This window comes from Phragmites australis, chromosome 2 (assembly GCF_958298935.1).
Source record: "Phragmites australis chromosome 2, lpPhrAust1.1, whole genome shotgun sequence".
NCBI lineage: Eukaryota > Viridiplantae > Streptophyta > Magnoliopsida > Poales > Poaceae > Phragmites > Phragmites australis.
In genome coordinates, this window is record NC_084922.1 from 51,003,469 (window position 1) to 51,024,981 (window position 21,513).

General features: G+C 42.4%; 1 protein-coding gene, 1 non-coding gene and 1 pseudogene across 2 annotated transcripts; all 3 read right to left on the minus strand.

The window, feature by feature from the left end:
* Nucleotides 1–1,172: 1,172 nt before the first annotated feature.
* Nucleotides 1,173–14,803, minus strand: LOC133908333 (probable GTP-binding protein OBGM, mitochondrial; annotated as a pseudogene).
* Nucleotides 12,396–12,468, minus strand: TRNAK-CUU (transfer RNA lysine (anticodon CUU)). Its single transcript has one exon. It is a non-coding gene; the product is annotated as a tRNA-Lys (tRNA).
* A 2,908-nt stretch (nucleotides 14,804–17,711) lies between the features above and the next one.
* On the minus strand, nucleotides 17,712–21,174 carry LOC133909653 (uncharacterized). The gene is made up of 7 exons (XM_062352179.1): nucleotides 20,845–21,174; nucleotides 20,308–20,407; nucleotides 20,100–20,220; nucleotides 19,518–19,639; nucleotides 19,303–19,424; nucleotides 18,747–18,906; nucleotides 17,712–18,046 (listed from the first exon to the last, which is right to left on the minus strand). Exons 1-7 carry the CDS (start codon nucleotides 20,981–20,983, stop codon nucleotides 17,923–17,925), a joined length of 888 nt encoding a protein of 295 aa, XP_062208163.1. The 5' UTR covers nucleotides 20,984–21,174; the 3' UTR covers nucleotides 17,712–17,922.
* Between the last annotated feature and the right edge of the window lie 339 nt (nucleotides 21,175–21,513).

Here is a 21,513-nt window from a genome sequence, read left to right on the forward strand (position 1 = left end):
CTCCCTTGGTCCTATATGTGGCTTGCTGATTCAGAGCATTGAAGCCTTTGTCTTGGGTAAGTTCAATTATGAAAATAACTCCAGAGAAATAGGATGAAAAATATTGTGAGAACGTGCGACATGGTAAGTAGTCGTCTGGACAGGCCTTATGGTTGATCTACCTGCAGGGATCACTACTTTCTGTTGTGGAGCTTCCCTCTAGTTAGTAACCTTTAAATAGCTGCAGCGGATGGGTAGTGCAAGGTGGAAAAACTGTAATGATGAGAAATCACGCTACATGTTCATGAGGCTTCTAGAATTTCTGGGGTGCTGAATGAATGATTTCGTGGAGTCGAACGGTGCCTGTAAATTTGCTTGTATGATCAGGTTGTCCGCTCGATACATAGCTGATGAATGCTTCTGTATCGAATGAATTATTTCCTGGCATGGTGGCAGATTGTGAGATGCAAAACTGGGCTATCTGCCGGCAATTATTTCCTGGGCTACCCAGCGGCCTCTCCACGCATCAACCTCTGCCTCAAGCGCACCCGGGCTGATCTCAAGAGCTCCAGAGGCTGTTTTCACCCCTAGCCATCAGCGTTGCAGCTGCCCAGGGCTCAGCGTGTAGCTTCACCGCAGCGCTGCCTCTGGCCAGCCACCACAAGGAGAGCGAGCCACAGATCAAAGTCCATAGCCAACTGCTAATTTGGTCCTACAGAACAGAAGCATGGATCCATCAAAACTGGTAACTGCAGCTACTCCATATCTGAGAACTGAGAAGTTGAGTTATGTGCAACCAGCGCGTATATATGGATCAGAGTAGGATACATATCATCGTTGATTAACAACCAGTGTGTATTCTATTACAGTACTAATTAGGCACTGCAAACCACACCGGTTTTATATATTCATAACTCTGTGTCCATCATTGTATTAGAGAGAGACACAGGCACACAAACATAGAGACAGAGATGCTACGATGACACCAAGACACACATCATCAGCACAAGGACACCACAGAGGTAAGGTAGCAAACCACACACGCATCCATGCTAGAGCCTGCAGATCGATACATATCCATGGCTCCTCCTTATTGTTGGTTCAATCATCACTCACAGTCTTACACTACACAAACACAAGTGGTAGGTACATGGGCATGCACGAGGCATATCAAGCTTCCCAAAGCTGGATCCTCAGCAGTTGCAGGGGTTGCACTTGCAGTTGCTACCGCAGCTGCAGCCGTGGGCGGTCTCGCCGGACTCAGCCGCCACCTCAAACTGGCCCTTCTTCTCCGGCGCCACGCCGATGACGACGGTGGCCTGCGCGCTACTGCTCTTCTCCTCCAAGTCAGGGTACATCTTGCTGCAACAAGTCAACGCCAAATTAACACCCGATTTTAGAATCAGCAAAGAAACTAGTACTAACTATTTCGTCGGTCCTGCCTCGTCTCTAGAGTACATATATATGTAGCTTCAGTTTGAACAAAATAGTGGATCATATCGCTTAATTGTTCTCTTCTCAATCACAAGAAAAGATGGATCAAAATTAAAGGACACGCGTTTTTCAAGGGAGCAGCTGCCAACAAGTTCATGATCTCTAATCCGCGTGCTGTTTGCAAGAAACAACCACATATATGCATATATACGTACCCGCAGTTGCAGCTTGATCCGCAGTTGCAGCTTGATCCGCAGCTGCAAGACATCCTCTCGATCGATCTGTAAGAAGCTAAAAGGAACTCGATCTGGATGGAATTGAAGGAGAAGAAGAGCTTTGAGAATGCTTGAGCACACTGCAAAGACTCAACCCCCACACTACTATTTATAGCACTAAGTTTGTGCCAACAAGCACGCAACAAGACGTGGTTGTATGTTGCATGTCACGATGCCATAGGCTATCTAGTCTTTGGGAGTTATCGCTTCTACAATGGCCAATTTTCATGATTGATTATCGGTTGACAATGAAAGAATTCATGAAATATTTCCACTTGATAATTCAATTTTATCATTGTCCAAATACATGTCACCGAACCCCAAATGATTGCGACTGCTGGGGCTAATATACGGTATTGGAAAATATGGTTGCTTTATGGTAAAGTAACATTGCGTGGTTGACTTTAGCGAAAACTAGTTTATTATACGTCATTATATATGGATGGCTTTTGTAGCTGGTAACCGGCGAGAAATCAGGTAGCTTTCAGATATTGAAGTTCATGGACTAAATATTAAATTAAAGTTATAATCTGTACTACAGGCATAGATTTAGGATAGAAATATGTCTACTTTATTACAATCTGTACTATAGCCATTAGTATAAGGACAAGTTTAGCATTTTCTTAGCTTGTATCTGTATTGTCAACTTGTCTGTATCAGCTGTTAACTGAGATAACAATAAAACATACGTAGGATTGGGGATGACGATCAGAGATGAGTGAATAGGTGTCTCACTTATTTTTTTCAAAACAAATGAACTTTTTCTATTTTATCACCAAGCGCATCTCAAAGCAAAGAGCGGAAGCAAGACACCAAGAGAAACAAAACACAATGAAAAATTCTTCATGAAAATATATGAACCCTAGATTCCATTAAAACTTGTTCGACAAGTCATAGCCACAAAAAGATCACAACTTGAAAAAGAAATACTAAGAACCAAGAATCTAGTCACAGAATGAATAAATTTTTCAAGTTGATGAATCTAGAGGCAAGAGAGATTCAAGACCACTTTAAATATGAATTTTATATCTCTAGCAACAAGAAGAATAACTTGTAAGTGATGATTTTTTTTTAGCTCTCAAGCAAAACGAAAATCACAATGAAAAACGAAAAACTCGCAAACTAGACAAAGGATACAGTAGAGTGAGACAAGGAGGAGATGAGCACCAGCGTTAGAATCAACATGATCTTCATTACTTACACATAATAACCCTCTTTTTGGCAGATTACAAAAGTATTTTGCATATAAAAGCTCTCATCTAATACATAGCCTAAGCACTCCTCTCACCCTTCTAAAACCCTTGCTTACAACTCTAAAATGACTGGCTCATCCCTCTCTTACAGCCCTATCCTTCAATTTATAAGCCTAGAGAGGTTTCTTAGCCCTTAAACTTTCTTATTCCCAAAATACCCCTCTCTTCTAATACACCCATACTTACCACCGGATATTTTGGTCTATTCTATGTTCTGTCCATCGAACAGTCATGATGCCTTCACAACTTAGCTTCATCTTGACGTAAGCTTCGTGATCATACCACATGTGCTCCATAAATCCACGGTTTTGAGGCCAAACCGCGAATGAACACTTCTCAAATCGTGACTCATTGTCACTTGCTTACACCTTAAGCAAACACTCCGATGTTGACACGTGTACTCCGTCTTGCGATCTTGACTGTCGGCAAGTCTCTCATGCTCCCAATCCTTTGGACCGTCTTGTCACTTGCACCGGCATCCTCCTTGCTAGATTTTATCAACACGCTGTCTTCATCCACCCTCCCATGCTTTGTTTAATCTCCATGTGAACAATTAGGACCACCCTTGACTCCATCAGGCCTCCTTGATCGTTCGGTATCAAGCATCTCGCTTAGCCCCAATCATCCCGCCGTCGGCTGTCAATTTGTATCTATCACCTGCACATCATAAGACAAACAAATATGCATCTCTAACACCATTATAGATCAGTTAAAATCAAAATTCTCTGTTGAAAAAATCACCCTAGATAGATCGTGAATGCCAAATGTTCTAACGTTACTAACTCTTCATCGCTGGACCATCCACCGTGTACATCCTCACCAGACCTGCAATTTTCCATCATCTCTGGAAAAATCAGTCCAGCGTGCACAATGCCTCATCGCCAGATCATCTGGCAAGTACAACTTCACCAGAAGCCATTTTGCAACATCTCTGGAATAAATGCTCTGGTGAAGCCTACGGTGTACACACTGGACCATCCTAAGTGTACAAAAACTCTTTCTCTGAAAATAGTTCGGCGTGCACTGCAGACCATCGTCATACCATTCGGCGTTGCAATGAATTTTCTCTTTTGAGTCAAAAACCCTATGGCGTGAAATCTTCCGAATGCCGGACCATCCGGTGTACACTTCAATTTTCGCTTCTTCACTGAAATGATTCGGCATGTACTGTGGCCCATTGCCGGACCATCCGACATGAACAAATTCTCTAGTGCCAGATCATCTGACATGTACATTTTTTCTGAACTCAAAGACAAAAACATGCTCATGCAACTTATGTTAGTCGTGATCATAATTGCAATACATAAACATGCTTATGCAATCCCAACTCATCAAACTAAATCGACAACTTTGTCAATCACTCATCATGTATAAATCAAGGCACATTTCAACTTACTTTCTTAATCTCCCTCTTGATGAGTGCATTGACAACTCTCAAAGTACAAATATTTTGGTTTGAATAATTCAACAAGAGAAGTTCATCAAAGTGACCAAAAGCTAAAGAGCAAATCAAGTTCATTTGGCATAAGAAAGATTGTAAAAGCCCGAAGAGAAGCAAAAAAAGCCAAAAATGCAAGACCCCCCCCCCCCCTGAATGCACACTTTTCATTCCGCAAGATTGTTCTTTGTTATTCAGTGTACATTTTCTCCACAAAAGCTTAGTGCATATTTTCTCTCCCTTTGGTAATACAAACATCAAGGACAAAAGACCATACAACGCATTAACATGCAAAACTAATGAGCTTCCACAAGTATATCACAAAGTATTTGCAAAAACTAGAAACATCAAATGACTATAGAGAGTAGACTGTGGAGCTTACAATCGCATAAAGGTTCGAAAATAGATAGTGATATAAGAGCATGAAGCTTTACAAGCTAGTCCTGAAAAATTGTTGGCGTATTTAAGTTCACATAGCCTAATCATATTAAAAGTTACCACCACATAAGTATCCACTCGTGCCAAGATAATACAATAATTAAGAATTAGCAAACTTCAATCTCGAATTAAACATACAAGTATCCATGACAGTAGGCTTTGCAAATACTCACATATGAAACTAAGACTTAGTTAGATCAAGTGATTTAAAAGATGAAACATTTAGGCACAATTATTTGTATTTCATTTTATCTTTAAATTATCTCTTATCCAAGCGAGGTATCACACGACTAGATACAACAAATACCTCAAGGCTTAAAGACAATTGTATTAGGTCACATCTTAGCTCAAGATTATTCAAATTGCACAAATTATCAAGTTTTCACAAGATCATGATAAGTAGTGCCTTTGCGACACAAGGAATACATGTTCCCTCAATGTTCTCTCATGAGTTAAACATTTAACAAAGGCAAAAAATATAGTGTAATGTTCTTCAATCCACAGTCTTGAATCAAGAAGCCTAACGCAAGATATTCATCAAACTAGCCTTAACATAAGCATTGACTAAGCCAAAGTACAAACATGGTGATCAAGAATGTAGAATTTCATAGTCTACATGATTCATAAAATAGTAAAATTTCATCTTTACAAAAGCAAGTTTGCTTGAAATATTTCAGGTCAAAGCATCGAAAGAATCCTAAGATTAAAAGTTTGCTTTGCACAACTACTCAACTTAGTCCAAATTCAAGACTAGCAACTGAAAATACCAAAGACATACAAGTCAAAGCTCAACTAACATGATTATCTTACACAATGCAATGCAAATGCAATAAAAGTAAGATAAAATATGTACAATGACACCTCTCCCTCACACAAGGCCATAGGGATGACACACTCTAAGCTCTCTCCTCATATAAGCAAATCTAGTTGCATCTAGTGGTATGGTAAAGATATTGGCAAGCTGGTGTTGAGTATCTATGTATCTCAAGTCAATATCTCATTTTTCATTGTGGTCTCGCAAGAAGTGAAATTTCACATATATATGTTTGGTTCTGGAGTACTAGACTGGGTTATTGGCTAAGCTTATACCACTAGTGTTGTTATACAAAAGTGGCACACTTTTGAAGTCTAACCCAAAATCCCTCATGGTAGCAACTATCCACAAAATATAAGAATAACAGCTAGCGATAGCAACATATTCAGCTTCAGCAGTTGACTGCGTAATGCTAGAATGTTTGTGAAGAGACCAACACACAAGAGAGGTACCTAATAAATGATAAGTACCGACCGTACTTTTCCTGTCAATTCTACAAACAGAAAAATCGACATCCAAAAAATCTCGAAGAGAAAGTAAAGCTGATGCAGAAAACCAAAGACCATACTCAAGGGTGTGTTTTAAATACCTCAATATGTGCTTCAGCGCTTGACGGTGAGATGTTCTTGGTGATGCTTGAAAGCGAGCACACAAGCATACATCAAAGTGGATGTCGGATCTTGTTGCCTTCAGGTATAGGATTGAGCCAATTATGCTTATGTACTACCGCTGGTCTACCTCATTCCTATCTTCATCGTTGTCGGTGATCTGGGAACCAGAGGTTCCCGAGTCCCGAGGCCAGGACAGCACAATGCCACGTGGCGCCATCCCTCGGAGTTCCCCGAGGACCCGAGAAGAGCCAGTTCCGGGAGGGGTGCTCAGGGCCATGAACAGTTGGCCCCTGAGTACCCGGAGTTCCCTGAGGGCTCGAGAAGAGCCAGTTCCGGGAGGGGTGCTCGGGGCCATGAATAGTTGCCCCCCCCGAGTACCCGGAGTTCCCGGAGGACCCGATAAGAGCCAGTTCTGGGAGGGGTGTTCGGGGCCATGAACAGTTGGTCCCTGAGTACCCAGAGTTCCCCAAGGACTTGAGAAGCCCTTTGCCGGTGGACCCCACGAGGGCTTCACGGTGAGGTGTCAATTGGTGGGAGGTCCGATGCTGCATTTAAAGAGCGTGGCCGGTCACATCCAACCACTCCCCCCACGCCTGTTGTACTGAGCACGTCAGTCCCTGCCACCGCCTGGCAGGAAGGCGTGGGGACATTTAATATGACAGGTCACATCGCGCGTCACCCTGCGGAGCCCATGAAGGAAACGGCTTGGAGATCTCATTACTGGGCTCGAGGCATATCGCCTGCCCCCCTGCTGTGTCAGATCTGCTCTGACCGAGCGGGGATGCGGGGCTGTTCGGCGGCTGCCCGGTGGGCCCCCCTACAGCTGCTAAAGTTGAGCATAATGGGCGACAGGACCGGCCGAAGGGCGCATTTTCAACCCCTGTAACATCAAACTGTAGCCCCATGTCGGTTGCTTTCCATTTATAGCTCATGGGAACTCGTGCCTCCTTTCTGGGCACGTCGAGCCTCCCCTGATAGGATAAAAGGGGGGAGGTGCACTGCGCAGAGGAGGACAAGTCTTAGAGGCCAAGATAAGCTGGAAGCGAGAAGCAAGATCGGAGCTCAAGACTTGATAGATAGAGAAAAAACCTTGTAACATAGAGATCCAGAGAAAGGCATTTCGAGAGTATTAATAACACATCAGACACACATGAGTAGGGTATTACGCTTCATGCGGCCCGAACTTGTCTAAAATCCCTTAAGCATTTACTCTTACTAGCTGACGATCATCTGTCCCGCCTAGATCTCACACATTCGCATTAAATCCACGTACGAGGTAGATCCAGAATCAGCTCCCCGGCCGAATCTCAAAGGGGGCCCCTCAGGATCCCCGCTTGCGGTGTTCATCCACCGACAATCGTGATAAAGGACAGTTGAGGTAGCCATTGGTATCGCCAATGGCTTTGCATCGCTCATTTCGAACTTCTTTAGTAGATCCTTAGTGTAATTTATCTGGTGGATGAATGCACATTGATTGCATTGTTTGATTTGAAGTCCAAGGAAGAAGTTGAGCTCGTCCATCATCGACATCTCAAATTTCTTGCTCATAGTTTTTGCAAACTTAGCCACAAGGACATGATAAGAGGCACAAAAAATGATATCATCCACATATATCTGAACAAGTAAAAAAATCGTTATCATGTTTAAAGGTAAACAAAGTTTTATCTATGGAGCCTATCACATACTCATGCTCTAGCAAAAAGTACTTAAACATATCATACCAAGCCCTAGGTGCTTGCTTGATCCCATGCAAAGCCTTCTGAAGCTCGTATACTTTATGAGGTATTGAGGTGCTCGAAACATGAGGATTGCTTGACATAGACCTTTTCCTCTATGAACCCATTTAGGAAAGAATTTTTGACATCCATTTGATACAACATGAAATCATTGGATGCCAAAATGCAAAGAGAATCCTAATAACTTCTAGTCTAGCTATATGTGCAAAGGTCTCTCTAAAGTATATTCTCTCTATTTGAGTGAAACCCTGGACCATAAGTCTAGTTTTATTCCTCACCACCGACCCATCCCCCTGCTTGTTTTTAAAAACCAATTTGGTGCCTATGGTATGAGTATTTAAGGTGGTTCTGTAAGGATCCAAACTTAATTTTTCTTAAAGTTTTCTAATTCTTCATGCATGGTATTGACCTAATTTTAATTAGGCAGAGTGTGTCCAACACCATGGGGCTCAAAAGAATCAATAAATACATAATCAGTGAAATGAGCATGTTGAGCATATTTAGATCTTGTTACCCTCTCACAAAGGCCGCTGATTATCAGTAGAACTTCTACCATCTCTTGATGACAAAGTTCCAATCTACCCATCAGTCCATCTCCCTTGCTCGAGAAGACATTGCCGCTCTCAATGCTCACAACCAAAAGTTACATGAAAATGTTTCACAAACTCTCTCTTGGACAGCAACGGCTTGAGAATCAATTCACTAGCTTCTCTGATCATTTCTACAATGTTTATCCTCCTCCACCTCCTTCTCAGGATGACTGGATTTTTTGGTAGTTGATGCCAAAGGGGGAGAAAGTTGGAAGAAGTAAAAAAAGAGGGAGAAGAAGTGAAGCACGAGAAATAATCTTTCTTTTTAGCTATCTTCATAAGACTCTATCTTGCATTGCATCTTTGTTTTTTATGGTGTATGTGAACTGGTTGTGATCTTATTGTTTTAAGAACATTAAATTTTGTAATGTGATGAACTATGCTTATTCTCTTATCCTGTTGTTCATCTCTATCTCTATGTTTTAATATTATTGTTGGATATCTTGAGAAAATTATTTTTTGACATATTTGAAATGGTCATCACAATTGATAATATATGTTTACTCTAATCCAAAAATACAAGGTAAACTCCACCAATTTTTTTTCATATCCTTATCTTGTACCTTGTTTTATTTTTTGAATCTCACGTGCACATATGTAGGGGAGCTTACCTTACTATGAGTTTTGATAGCATTTATATCCTTTAAATCCATCATCTTTATTTACTTGCTATTGAAAGTCACCTCCGGGTCTCCTTAATGCTATGTGCTAAAAATTGACTCAAAACTAAAATCATATCACTTCTTAGTGGTGTTGTCATCAATTACTAAAAATGGGGAGATTCAAGCATCTAGGCTCATAATTCATGTTTTGGTAATTAATGACAATATGTAATTTATGAACTAACATGTTTAAATGAGTTATGAAAAGGTTAGTCCAAAGATGTTGCGAAGCTAGAAGAAGCATGTGTGAAAGATATGCAAATGGCTAGCTCAAGAAAAAGGTATAAAATATATGACATTTTTTTTGCCGATCAAAGGTGATTAGAGAAGAAAATTGACCGAATTGATAGGATAAGTGTCGTACGATTAAGAGAGGTTGGTGTGCGTTTACTTGAAATATCAAGTGTCATAATTTCTCAAACTTGCATTTCATATACAGTGAGGAATTTAGTTTGAGTGGAACCAAAGAAAAACTATCTTTGGGTGTTCTGTGTTGTGGCGGTCTAACCGCCAGCAAAGGTCTGGTATGACTGCTGTATAGACAAGACAGTTTAGCTCGAGTTTCTGGTGTGGCGGTCTGATCGACGTGGTTGGCCAGTCTGATCGATGTATAAACTTGTTAGATTTTGTTCAGACCTTAGTCCCGGTCTGACCACAGTGCGTCTCAGTCTAACCGTCAAGGAACAGAGGGGTTCGGATCCTCTGCTCCTACTGACGGTCTAACCGTCAGGCATGGTCGGTCTGACCACTCGGAAATAGAGAATTTTGGTACTCTATTTCCTGCTCGTGGTCTGATCGACAGACGTGGTGATCTGACTGTTAGACCTATGTTAGAGTCATGATTACAGCTTCTGTAGTCGTTGTACGATCGGTGGTCTGACCACCTGATGAACTGCGGTCTGACGGCCAGGTGCGCAGAGACATCAAATCAGAAGCGACACATCAAATCAGAAGCGACAGCCACATTTCAAATGGCGGGCTATAAATAGACGCTTGACTGGTTCAAGGGGGTCACTAGCACTACACTACAATATATTTGAGCACTTGCCCTCCTTCTCTCCCTCTCTTGGCTTAGTGGTTGCATATTTAAAAGTGTGAGAGCATATATTGCATAACTTTAAAGAGTTTGAGCATTGAGTCACTAGTGATCCTTCAAGAAAGTATTATCGACTTGTTATTCTTGGAGGTTGCCGCCTCCTAGACAACTTGGAGGTGGTTGCACCGTTGAGCCCTTCAAAGAAGCTTGTGAAGGAGATACGATGGTGTTTGTGAGAGGCTTTGAGCACGCCTTGCTGAAGCGGTAAAGTGCTAGTTTAGTTGAATTGAGATATTGAGTAGTTCATTATTCTATTCTGGTTTAAGATCAAGTTGCTCGGTGTGAGCCTTTTCTCGTGTGAGAATTGGATACTTGATCGAGAAGCGGTTAGAAGATTGAACTCACATCAACGTGGATTATGGGTGATTGACAAATCATGATACCACGAGATAAACTTCGAGTGTCATCTCTCGAACTATTTACTTTATTGTTGAGTTATTTGCTTTCATGTAATTTATCTTTCTAGAATATAAATTGTTGTATGCCACCCTATGATTGCAAATCTTGACATAGCTCTTAGTTGTTTCATATTGCTCTAGTGTTCTTTAGTTTATTTCCACAAATTTTCTTGATCACTGAGCAATTAGTTTTAAAACTGTCAATTCAGCCCCCTTTAATCGGTATCCTAGATCCTACAAACTTTGTTATACCTTAAGTAAGTGCTCCGATATCGATGCATGTACTCTGTCTTATGATCTTAATCGCAAACAAGTCTCTCCCGCTCCTGATCCCTCGGACTGCCTTGTCACTTGTACCGGCATCCCTCTCGCTTGACTTTGTCAACGTGTCGTCTTCATCCACCCTTTTATGATTTGCTTGATCTCCATATAAACAGCTAGGGCCACCCTAGACTCCATTCAACCTCTTTGATCATCCGGCACCAAGCATCTCGCTTAGCCCCAATCATCTCGTCGTTGTTCGTCAAATTGCATCCATCATCTGCACATCATAAGACAAGCAAATATGCATCTCCAACACCATTATAGATTATTCAAAATCAAAATTCTTTGTTGAAGAAATCATCCTAGACAGATCGTAAACGTCGGATGTTCCGACATTATCAACTCTTCAACGCTGAAGCATCCGGCATGTACATCCTCACCAGACCTGCAATTTTCCAACATCTCTGGAAAAATCAGTTCAGCGTGCACAATGCCTCATCGCCAGATCACCTGGCGAGCACAACTCCACCAGAAGTCATTTTGCAACCTCTCTGAAATAAATGCTCCGGTGAAACCTCCGGTGTACACACCAAACCATCCGATGTGTACAAAAACTTTTCTCTAAAAAATTTCTTCTCTGAAAATAATAGTTTGGCATGCACTGCAAACCATCGCCGGACCATCCGACGTTGCAATGAATTTTCTCTTCTGAGTCAAAAACCCTTCGGCGTGAAATCTTTTGAATGCCAAACCATCTGGTGTACACTTCAATTTTGCTTCTTCACTGAAATGCTCCGACGTGTACTGTGGCCTAGCGCCATATCATACATCGTGAACAAATGCTACAGTGTCGGATCATCCGGCGTGTACATTTTTCTGAACTCAGAGACAAAAACATCTACTCTATTTTTCTCCGCAACTTAGATTAGCCATGATTATAATTACAATACATAAATATACCCATGCAATCTCAACTCATCCAACTAAACCCATAAATTTATCAATTACTCATCATATATAAACTAAAATATATTTTAACTTATTTCTCACCATCACATCCTCCCGTCAACCATCTAGAGAGAGATTTTGTTTCATTCCGCAGCGCCGGGCATAAAAAATGTTATCGCATTGCAGTGACAAAGGTTACGTCAAATCCTTGTCACTTCATTCTTCACGGAACCTGGAAATATATATGTTCGTTAAGAAACTCAGAGATCGGATCGTATCCTTCTTCAATGAGAAACAAAGAGATATACATAGAGAGAGAATAAGTGTGTTCAAGATTTATGTAACAGAGGGGGAAAAGGGGGATTTGAAACGTTGATGAGTAGTAGGTTAGAATCATTATTTACATTGGTGACAGGCAGAAGGATGGTAAATTTGCCCGAGGGAAAAAAAATTCTACGTCGCCCACCGTGGGGCTCGAACCCACGACCACAAGGTTAAGAGCCTTGCGCTCTACCGACTGAGCTAGACGGGCTTGCTGGAAGTGGTGACTTTATCATAGTTTTGTCAGCGATAATGTGATATTACTAAAGGGAACAGGAAGGCCAGCTCCAAAGTCACATGAACTGAACCTGGATCTGAATCTTTTTCCTGGGTTGCACGCGAAACTCTCTTCTGGAAGAGGAAAGGATCACAGAAGCTTACTTGTGTATGGCGATCCAACAAAGGAATTGCTTGGCCTCGCGCTCATCACCACTCGGTTACAGTAACTACTCCAATCTGCAAAAGGAATTTCGGCCACAATCTGCGTGCCGTGCAGCAAGAAATAGCAGGCAACAGCTAACGGATGGACCATTAGGCCAGGACAGGACGTCCATGAGCTTGTCCTTGCAACAGCTCTGCCTCTGCATGGTGGAGGCTGAGGAGAACTGACCTCACCTGTGCCAGCCACAGCCAGGGCTGGATGGAATCGGCATCGCTTGCCGGAGCTAGCTCGCTCAGTTTCCTTAGCTTGGCGGTAGATACCACCAGCAGAGCAATACATGCCATCTGGACCGGATTGTCTTCAGTGAGTAGAGTACAGCTCCACCAGACAGTCCGTGGGAGATTTCTTATCTTCAGCATGAAAGAAACCAAACCAAACAGGACATCCACTACACGGTCACATATTTCTCTTCCCAAGTGCAAACGTAGTTATCTTTATTTTCTCAACAAGGTCAATGTTTCAGCTACTACTACTACCACCAGTATGTACAACCAGGAAGAACCATTTGTAGCTAGTATACATATTTCTGCTCTTCCGAAAGACGAGGAGAGGATACTAGTAAGCGTTTGATATTATTATACAATGATTTCCTGAAACATTGTAAATGATCTATTGCCATTAGTAACACAATAAAAGAAGCAAAAGAATCACAAGGTCAGAAAAAATTGCAACACAAATGTCGATTGCATCTAAGCCTCTGGTGCTAAGGGTGGGGGGGGGGGGGATTTGTAGAACACCTCCACTGCATCGGTATCTTGAGGAAAAAAATGCAACCTCAATTGACAACAATTTTGCTCAAGTCATCATCCATAAGGTTTCTTAGACCAACTCTCAGATCTGGTGACCCTCCTGCAAGATGGCACATACTAAAAATATTGGAACACCGTGCACTCTCCTCTTCAGTTCCTCGTACATTTCGTCGGCCCCCTCTTCGTCTATCTTGTTCGCGACAATCAATGATGGATACCTTGTCAAGCCTTCTTGGTAATGTCCCAGCTCCATGACCAAATCCTGCAGTTGCTCCCATGGTGGGACGCCCTTCTTGCCATTCAGTGTTGCAGCCAGGTCAAGCACATAGGCGAGAGCTTTGATGCGCTCTATGTGCCTCAAGAAACATGGCCCAGGCCACGGTTCCCGTGAGCTCCTTTTGATCAGACCGGGTATATCAACCACTTTCACTGAAAAGTAGTCCTCATAGGTTAGGCTACCAATATTGGGCCTTAGTGCGGTGAATGCATAGTTGGCTATCTCCGGGCGAGCCCTAGAGAGAGCGCTCAGCAATGTGCTCTTCCCAGCATTAGGTAATCCAACAAGGCCGACAACTGCAATGCTCTTCAGTTCCAAGATAAGGAAGGTCTCAGTTCTTGGTTGTCCAATACACAAGCGGATTATCTCTTCTTGTCTATTCTATTTGGATAGCCGCATGTTCCCCAGTCCACCTTCCCCTCCTCGTGCTATGATCAACTGCTGCCCAGGTTTTGTCATTTCGGCAACATAATATTGCACCTCTTGTTCCTCCCTCTCTTCCTCTACCTCCTCGTCATCATCTATGTTGAACTTTGTATTCATCCTCCCAAAATTCTTTATCCACATTATCAATCCGATCTTTTTCACCCATAACATCACAATCAATGTTCGAGAACCTAGTCTTGGAACATGTATCAAAGTATGTTCGCTTCTCTGACTGACTGTTGCTTCTCTTTAAAGCTGCATGGATCAAAGTATCAAAGTAGGGGCAATATGCCAATGGGCTAAGCCACCATCCAAACATTTCATCCTTGTGTTCTCAACCAGATTCAAACTAGATGCAGAGTGTTCTGCAGTATCATCAGAGATGTCCTAAGGATCAAGAGCTCTGATTGGTTTATTTACTGTGACACAGAAGGATGCTCCTCTTGGAATAGATGAATTACTGTGCCTACTGGTACTTGTGCAATCTCTCCCGGCTCATGGATAGTGATTGGTGTAGTTTGCAAGTGTTGGGACCTCTTTCCCGGCTCATGGACCTTTCTATATATGGCTTAGATGATGTATCTCCTGCCTGCCTCTTTGCCATGTTGAAGATCGCCGGGGCCTGGGCGGAGAAGACGGAACGGTAGGACATCCACCGCTGCTCCAAGAGTGTCAGCCACGGTCGCGCTAGCTGGATTGTGCTTCTTAGGCGAATCAAATAAACACAGAAAGCCATGAAAAAGATCACGGAGGTAGGAATCTGAGCGTTGAAACAACACTCGATATTTCAGTACGAAAAATGATCTGCAGAATGAGAAACGAAAAGGACGAGTTGCAGATCGGGTTGGTCGGTGTTTCAGATAATGACCACCCCTGAGCTCGTATTTCAATTTGTTTTCCAGTCAAATCACTACGAAAACATGTGAAACAATTTACACGGATGCGGGATACAATTGCGGATCACTGTGCAAAAATTCGTACCGAGATCGTTCGTTTAGAGGGAGAAATAAAAAAGAGAAGTTTCAGGTTCGGGAACATTGGTATTTTAAATACCGTCCACCCGCTGACTAGGTATTTTTCTTAATTTCCCAACCATATAGCGATTATAAATTCTGAGAAAAATCTTAGAGGTGGGTGATGTAATTTCTGAACACAACACAAAATTTTAGCACGCCTCCCAGAGTACAGGGTGGGTGGTTCGGGGTGCCGGATTTAGAGGGATGCTAGGGGCGGCGGTGCGGCGAGGTGACGACACCGACAGTGCAGCGAGCGGCAAGCAACCGGTGGGCGAGGTTAACGGTAGGGGAGAGCAGCGGCCGGCAACGCCAGTGGATCCGGCGACGCTCCCGTCGCCGGAGATAGGTGGAGGAGGGTGACAGGCGGGGGCGAGCAAAGGAGGTCGGTGGTGGGGCAGATGGGTGGAGGAGGGTGGCGGTCGGCAGAAGCAGAGGCAAGCGGGCGGAAAAGAGAGCAATGACTAGAGCAAGAAGGATGAATTATATCCGTCCAATTGGATCCAACGGTCTCGGACATTGCATGATGCAAATATGTTATTTTCATATGCATAAAATATGGCATCATCCAAATTTGAGGCACAGTTATAACATGTGAACAAAGAACAGAAAAAGATAAATTGCAGATCCTCGTGGTCGTTGTTTCCTATACCGACCACCCCTAAGTTTGTATTTTTCTTAATTTCTCAATCAATTCGCTACTAGAAAATCTGATAAAATGCAAAGAGATGGGTGATATTGCGAAACACCATACAAAAATTCATACGCAATCACAACCGGAGGAGGGAGAACAAAAAGAAGAGAATATGCTGATCAGGGTGGTCGTTGTTTCATTCCTGCTTCTGTTGTCTGAATTTGCTGTCAGTCTTGGATGAGTGGACGATGCATGCAAGGTGGGAACAAGTTCCTTAAAATGTTCTGAATTCATAGCTGCTGCTGATCGATTGGGCATGAATCTGAATTCTCGCTCATTTCTCTGATGAAATATAACATGAGCATCTAAATTATCATTTATCGGCATTGATCTCTGGTTATCCCCTCTCGATTCAACAGGCTAGCATCAGCTTAATGAACCTCCTGATTCAATTCAAGTTCATCTTTTACTTCATTTCATTCACTCAGGTGCTGAATGCATAAATAGTATTGTCCGTTAAGCGATCGAGTTTCTGAAACTGGAAGATGCCGCGCTTGCATGTCCTAAGATTGACTTGTGTCCTTAGGCTTCGTATGGCACATGAAAAAAAAACTATGCTGAAACTTTCGCAAAAAAAAAAGAGCTATGCCGAAAGCGGCAAAGTTGAGAGTAGCTCATTTAAGGTCTGTTTGTTTGGACTTTTTCTTTTAGACTTTTTTAAAAAATTATGCTTTTAGTTTATCTGAAAAACTGTTTTTAGAAATAGATGGTTAGCTTCTACAGTAAATTTTTGACTTCTCAGTACATAGCTTCTCAGAAATACGTCTCTAAACGAGCTTCTTTAACTTTAGTTTATTTTTCTCACAAGTAGGTTTCTAGTTTCTCTAAAAACCACTTTGTTTGTTCTAACTTCTGTATTTAGCTTCTGGCAGAAACAGAAGCAAAAACAAAAATAGAAAACAAACATTCTGGCTCCTATTAAAAAGTTGTTTGTTTCGATTTTTAGATTATCTAAATCCTCGTTTGTTAATGAATGGGATGGAGTGTTACGAGAGGAAGGTGCTAGACTTGTTGGAACGCAGGACGACATCCTCGTCGTTGGTGGAATGCGGCGTGGGCAAGACCACCCTTCTCCGTCTTGTCCGAACTACTACGGAGATAGATCTTCCTCTTCCTTCGACTACATCTTATTCGCTGGAGCTACGACGGTGGACATGTTATTGAATGCTTTCTCCATCAGCCTAGATCTAGGCGCGCCGACAGACGTCCCTACAGCCAAGATTATCTCCCGCATTCTCCGAAACAGAACATTCTTGTTGCTGCTAGATGATGTGCAGGAGAGCCTTGATCTCGCGGCTGTCGCCATGCCCATGCCACTTGGGCACCGGCAGAAGGTCATCTTCACGACCAGGAGTCATGCTATCTGTACCGAGATGGGGTGTGCCGACAACATCATTCGGATGCAGTGCTTAGGGGAAGACGATGCATGGAAACTCTTCAGAGATGAGGTTGGTCATGGAATCGTGGACGCTCATCCTCTCATCAAGCGCCTCGCGAAGCAGGTTATTTAGTTACTTAACATATTTTTACTTTGGGCATATTAGCTAATCCTACCACTAGTACTTCAAATATTGCCATGTTCTTCCACTGACTCACCAAAGTATTTTAAGCAGATGGTTACAGAGTACCGAGGTTTGCCCAGCACCTTATTCATCCTTGGTCGATATATGTCAACCAAGAGAGACGTCTGGTAACGGAGATACGTCTCTCATGTGCTCAAGAGGAAGTGCTCAACGCCCAATGGAATACAAGACATGGAAGATGAACAGTATTCTCATCTACATCGTTTAGAAGAAGAAATGCGGCACTCTTTCTTTCGGCCTCTAGATGGGAGCTAGCATTCCCAAGGGGAGTTACAACCTGTAATTCTCTCGCATATTATTAACACGTGTAATCTGGCTCTCATAGTCATAGAACACCATAACATCTTGAGCAAACGTATCATCTACTACACTATCAGACAGCCTCTTTGCACCGATGGAACTCAGCTGTGGTGGATTTCCTAATATTCAGATGTGCCCTGCTATTTGTTCCTTACAAGTGTGCAGAATGCTAGCTGTATATTTACTGTTCAGATGTACTTGAAACAGCAGCATAGTTGCAATCGACATCAACTGTGTTCCTATCCTTGGAACGAATCTCTCTTACAGTAGTCCAACTGATTTTCCACTTCTGCAGCATACTTACCCTGCATTACATACAAAAATTTATGAGTTGCTAGTACGGAGATTTAAACTTACCCTGCATATACTACAGTGGATGATGATATCCGCAGCATACACAATGCACCGATGAAGTTGTTATAGAAGCTACCCAAGATGAATGCAGAAGCTGATTTTTACAACGGACGTGATAAGAGATCATGCTATGGGAGAACTGACAAGGCACCACTGAATTACAGGCAAAACGCAGCTAATGAAAAGGCTGCAGTTCTGATACCACTCTAGTAATTAAACGGAAGATAAAGGCTAATGTTGTAGATGCTACACCATAGATACTGGTAATCCCTTGCTTTCCTTTTTGACGGGGGATGGGATCGCTAGCATGCCAGATGCATAATTCTACAATAAAGTTTGCTTAATGCAACTGCAGGCATCATTCAGATGAAATCCATATGGTTGAACACCAGATGTCTTCATACTAGAACAATTAGCTAACAATAGAGGAGATATGTTCATATTGGAACAGATAGCTAACGATGGAGCATATAATAATTCTCAAGACAAATGAAAAAGTTCCACCTTTCAATTCGTGCATTTAACACGGACGAAACAGCTCAGCTGGTTGAACCCAGTTCAAATTCCAGATGATCATATGTTATTAGCTAGTTGATGCATTTAACGTGGACAAAATAGTGTTGCTCTCATACAAGCAGTATAGAGGCATACCTTTCTGGCTCAAGAGTCCTTTTGGCTAGCATGAGAGCCAAAAAAACAGGTACCATTGCAGCACACACATGCTTAAGAGTATGACCACTGACAACATGATGAGTCCACTTATAGATAGGTTTGTCAGCAGCCTCTTCCACTTTAGCGAGGAGGTAAAATCCTGAAATTATTTGACAAATCAGAACAAATAGAAAAGCCAGATTGCATACCTTGGATAATATTCATTAAGTTATGCTTAGAAGAAATGCCTAACAACCTGCAATTCAGATCTTTGTTTAGAGTGGACAGCTGACTGTTCTACGAAATCCAGATAACAATAATTGAGGGGAAAAGAAATGAATTATCTTCTCACTGAATGATATAAGATCAACAGGGAAAAGAAATAGAAGAACTCCAACTGCTGAGAGCCTGAGAGCAATCACAGAATTCACTAAATCACAAATACCACATTTAATACTCCATCTACATATAAAGTCCGAAGCTTTTCTTAAAAATAAAGTCCGAAACGACCAAAAGAACATACATCACAATGACAATGAGAAAAATTATCACAAACCTGCTGCCCACAACCAGTAGCTTGAATGCGTATACATTGGTGGAATTACTATAGCCATCACAGGTATAACAATGCATGGAACAAACTGAACTACTGCATATGGGCGAAGATCATCGAAGAAGCTGCATAGAGTTAAGACAGTAAAAATGGAGGGATGAAAGCAAAATGGAAATATTCCGAAAGGGAAGAACATTTAAACACTTGGGAAAACTTGCCTCCAATACATGATGCTCAGCGCACCAGCAATAACAAGTGGTGCAAGTGACTTTGCTCCTGCCCTATCATCAATCCTTTCAATGATGAAAATAGCCATGATCGAGGTGAAAGCAATCGTCATCTAGACAAACAAGCCAATATGTCATCATTCGCCACATTAAAAATCAAGAACATAAGTGAGGACAAAAATTGTGAACCAATGCCATTTAGTCTCTACCAGGCAATTTTAATGAAAACAAGTCTAATAGTCTATGGAGGCATATCAGGCAACAGATCCTAGTAGATCAGGGAGAAATGATGTCTCCATGTTTTCTTAGCCAAATCCATTTTTTATTTCGCTTCAAGTAGTAGGTATAGAATCACATCGAACCTTATCTAAACAGAGCCTTTAAAAAGTATCCAGAATGCAATTATTCAGTACTACGCAATGGGACTGGCTCTCAGGAGAATGCTTAAGTCCACTGACATGTAGTTGGATCAAAATATTGTATGCATTGACAATCTTAAGACCCAACAAAATCATAACCATGGAACTATGTGTGATATCCATTGCATATAAGGCCTATAGGACGAAAACTTACCGGCAATCTGTCCCAAACTAGCGTGAAATCATTTGGGTTGAGATGGTAATAGGATGAACCAAAAGCAACAGCAGTGACACCAACAAAGAACAGTGTCCAACTCCAGAGCTCCCCCTGTGAGCTGCCGGCACAGGTTACCATTAGGATTCTTCAAATCTTTACTTGAATCGGTACCAGAAACAAACTGATATGAGCGTCCATTCAGAACCTTAGCCTGAAGTAATCTTTGTAGTGGCACAAGACGAGCCCCGTGACACCCACAAAAAAGAAGGGGATGTTTGAAATCACATTCAACGTGTTAGGGATCCCTGCAAAACAAAAAAAAAGGTAGATGAAACGGTGATACCAAAACCAGCATGATAACACGTGCACACTGTTTGTGCACATGATCTGTATCATTAATACAATCTTCTGGAGTGTACAATTATTTGATCCAGCTACCAATTTAGCCATTAGCGCCAAAATAACAGCATAGAATTCTGAATAGTCTTGACATTTACCAGCAAACCCATTGCATCGTATAATAACAAGTAAAATGAGAGCACGCTTTGGTCGTACCCAGTTTGTTCCCCTTTTGAACTCAGTTCATCGGTTGAGATTCCAGCATGAATTGACTAAATAAACAGCAGAATTGGTAGGGCACGCAAGGAATTCCAAGCTAAGCCTACTAAGTAAGCCCAGAGCAGAGGAAGAACCGCGATTCAGGCGAGGGGGCCAAACTGGGGCATGGGGACGGTGATGGTACCTAGGAAGAGGGTGCGGTGGTCGGCGAAGTTGTGGTAGGCCTCGTCCTGCGGGATGGCGGGCGTGACGAGCATGAGGACGACGAAGATGACGGCCGCCGCCGCCCAGGCCACCCACTTGTTCCTCCTGCTCGCATCCATGGCCTCTCGTATCGCCGCTGCTTCTCTGGTGCGGGGATGGATGGATCTGGAGGAGGCCTGGCCGGCGGTGGGGTGGAGGGTGCGGATCGGCGACTCGGCGTTGAGCTGACCTTTCGACTCGCTCTATTTATTCGACTTCCTTCCTCTGTCAGTAAGCACATTTTTCTTGATTTTTTTTTGGTTTGCGATTTCGTATGGTAAGTGTCTATCGCGTGGCATACCCTCGCCTCGCCTCGCCTCGAGTATAGTATAGGTTACAAGTCGAAGCATTTTCTTTTTTAAAAGTAATAAAATAAAAGGGGTAGATTCTGAAATTTGTTTGAACGGGAAAGTAAAGTGAAATTTGATTGTCGTCGGTCGGTCGATCGTGATCATTGTAGATCATGAAAGTAAAGTAAAGTAATGGCTTGGAGACTCCGTGTTAATAATCGGCATGTCCACGGCGAGACCTTAAAAAATTAACTAATGATGGGGCATAGGCCAAGCCATCATCAGCACGGGAATCAACCCCAAGGCCAAGCCATACATGC

Excerpts from the sequence above, each read along its gene's own strand:
- LOC133909653 (XM_062352179.1), bottom strand. The coding sequence starts at position 20,983 with ATGGATGCGAGCAGGAGGAACAAGTGGGTGGCCTGGGCGGCGGCGGCC. Across the intron at positions 20,408-20,844 it reads CCACCGCACCCTCTTCCTAG|GGATCCCTAACACGTTGAAT; the intron begins GTACCATCACCG and ends TTTGTTTTGCAG. Across the intron at positions 18,907-19,302 it reads CTACTGGTTGTGGGCAGCAG|GATTTTACCTCCTCGCTAAA; the intron begins GTTTGTGATAAT and ends AAATAATTTCAG.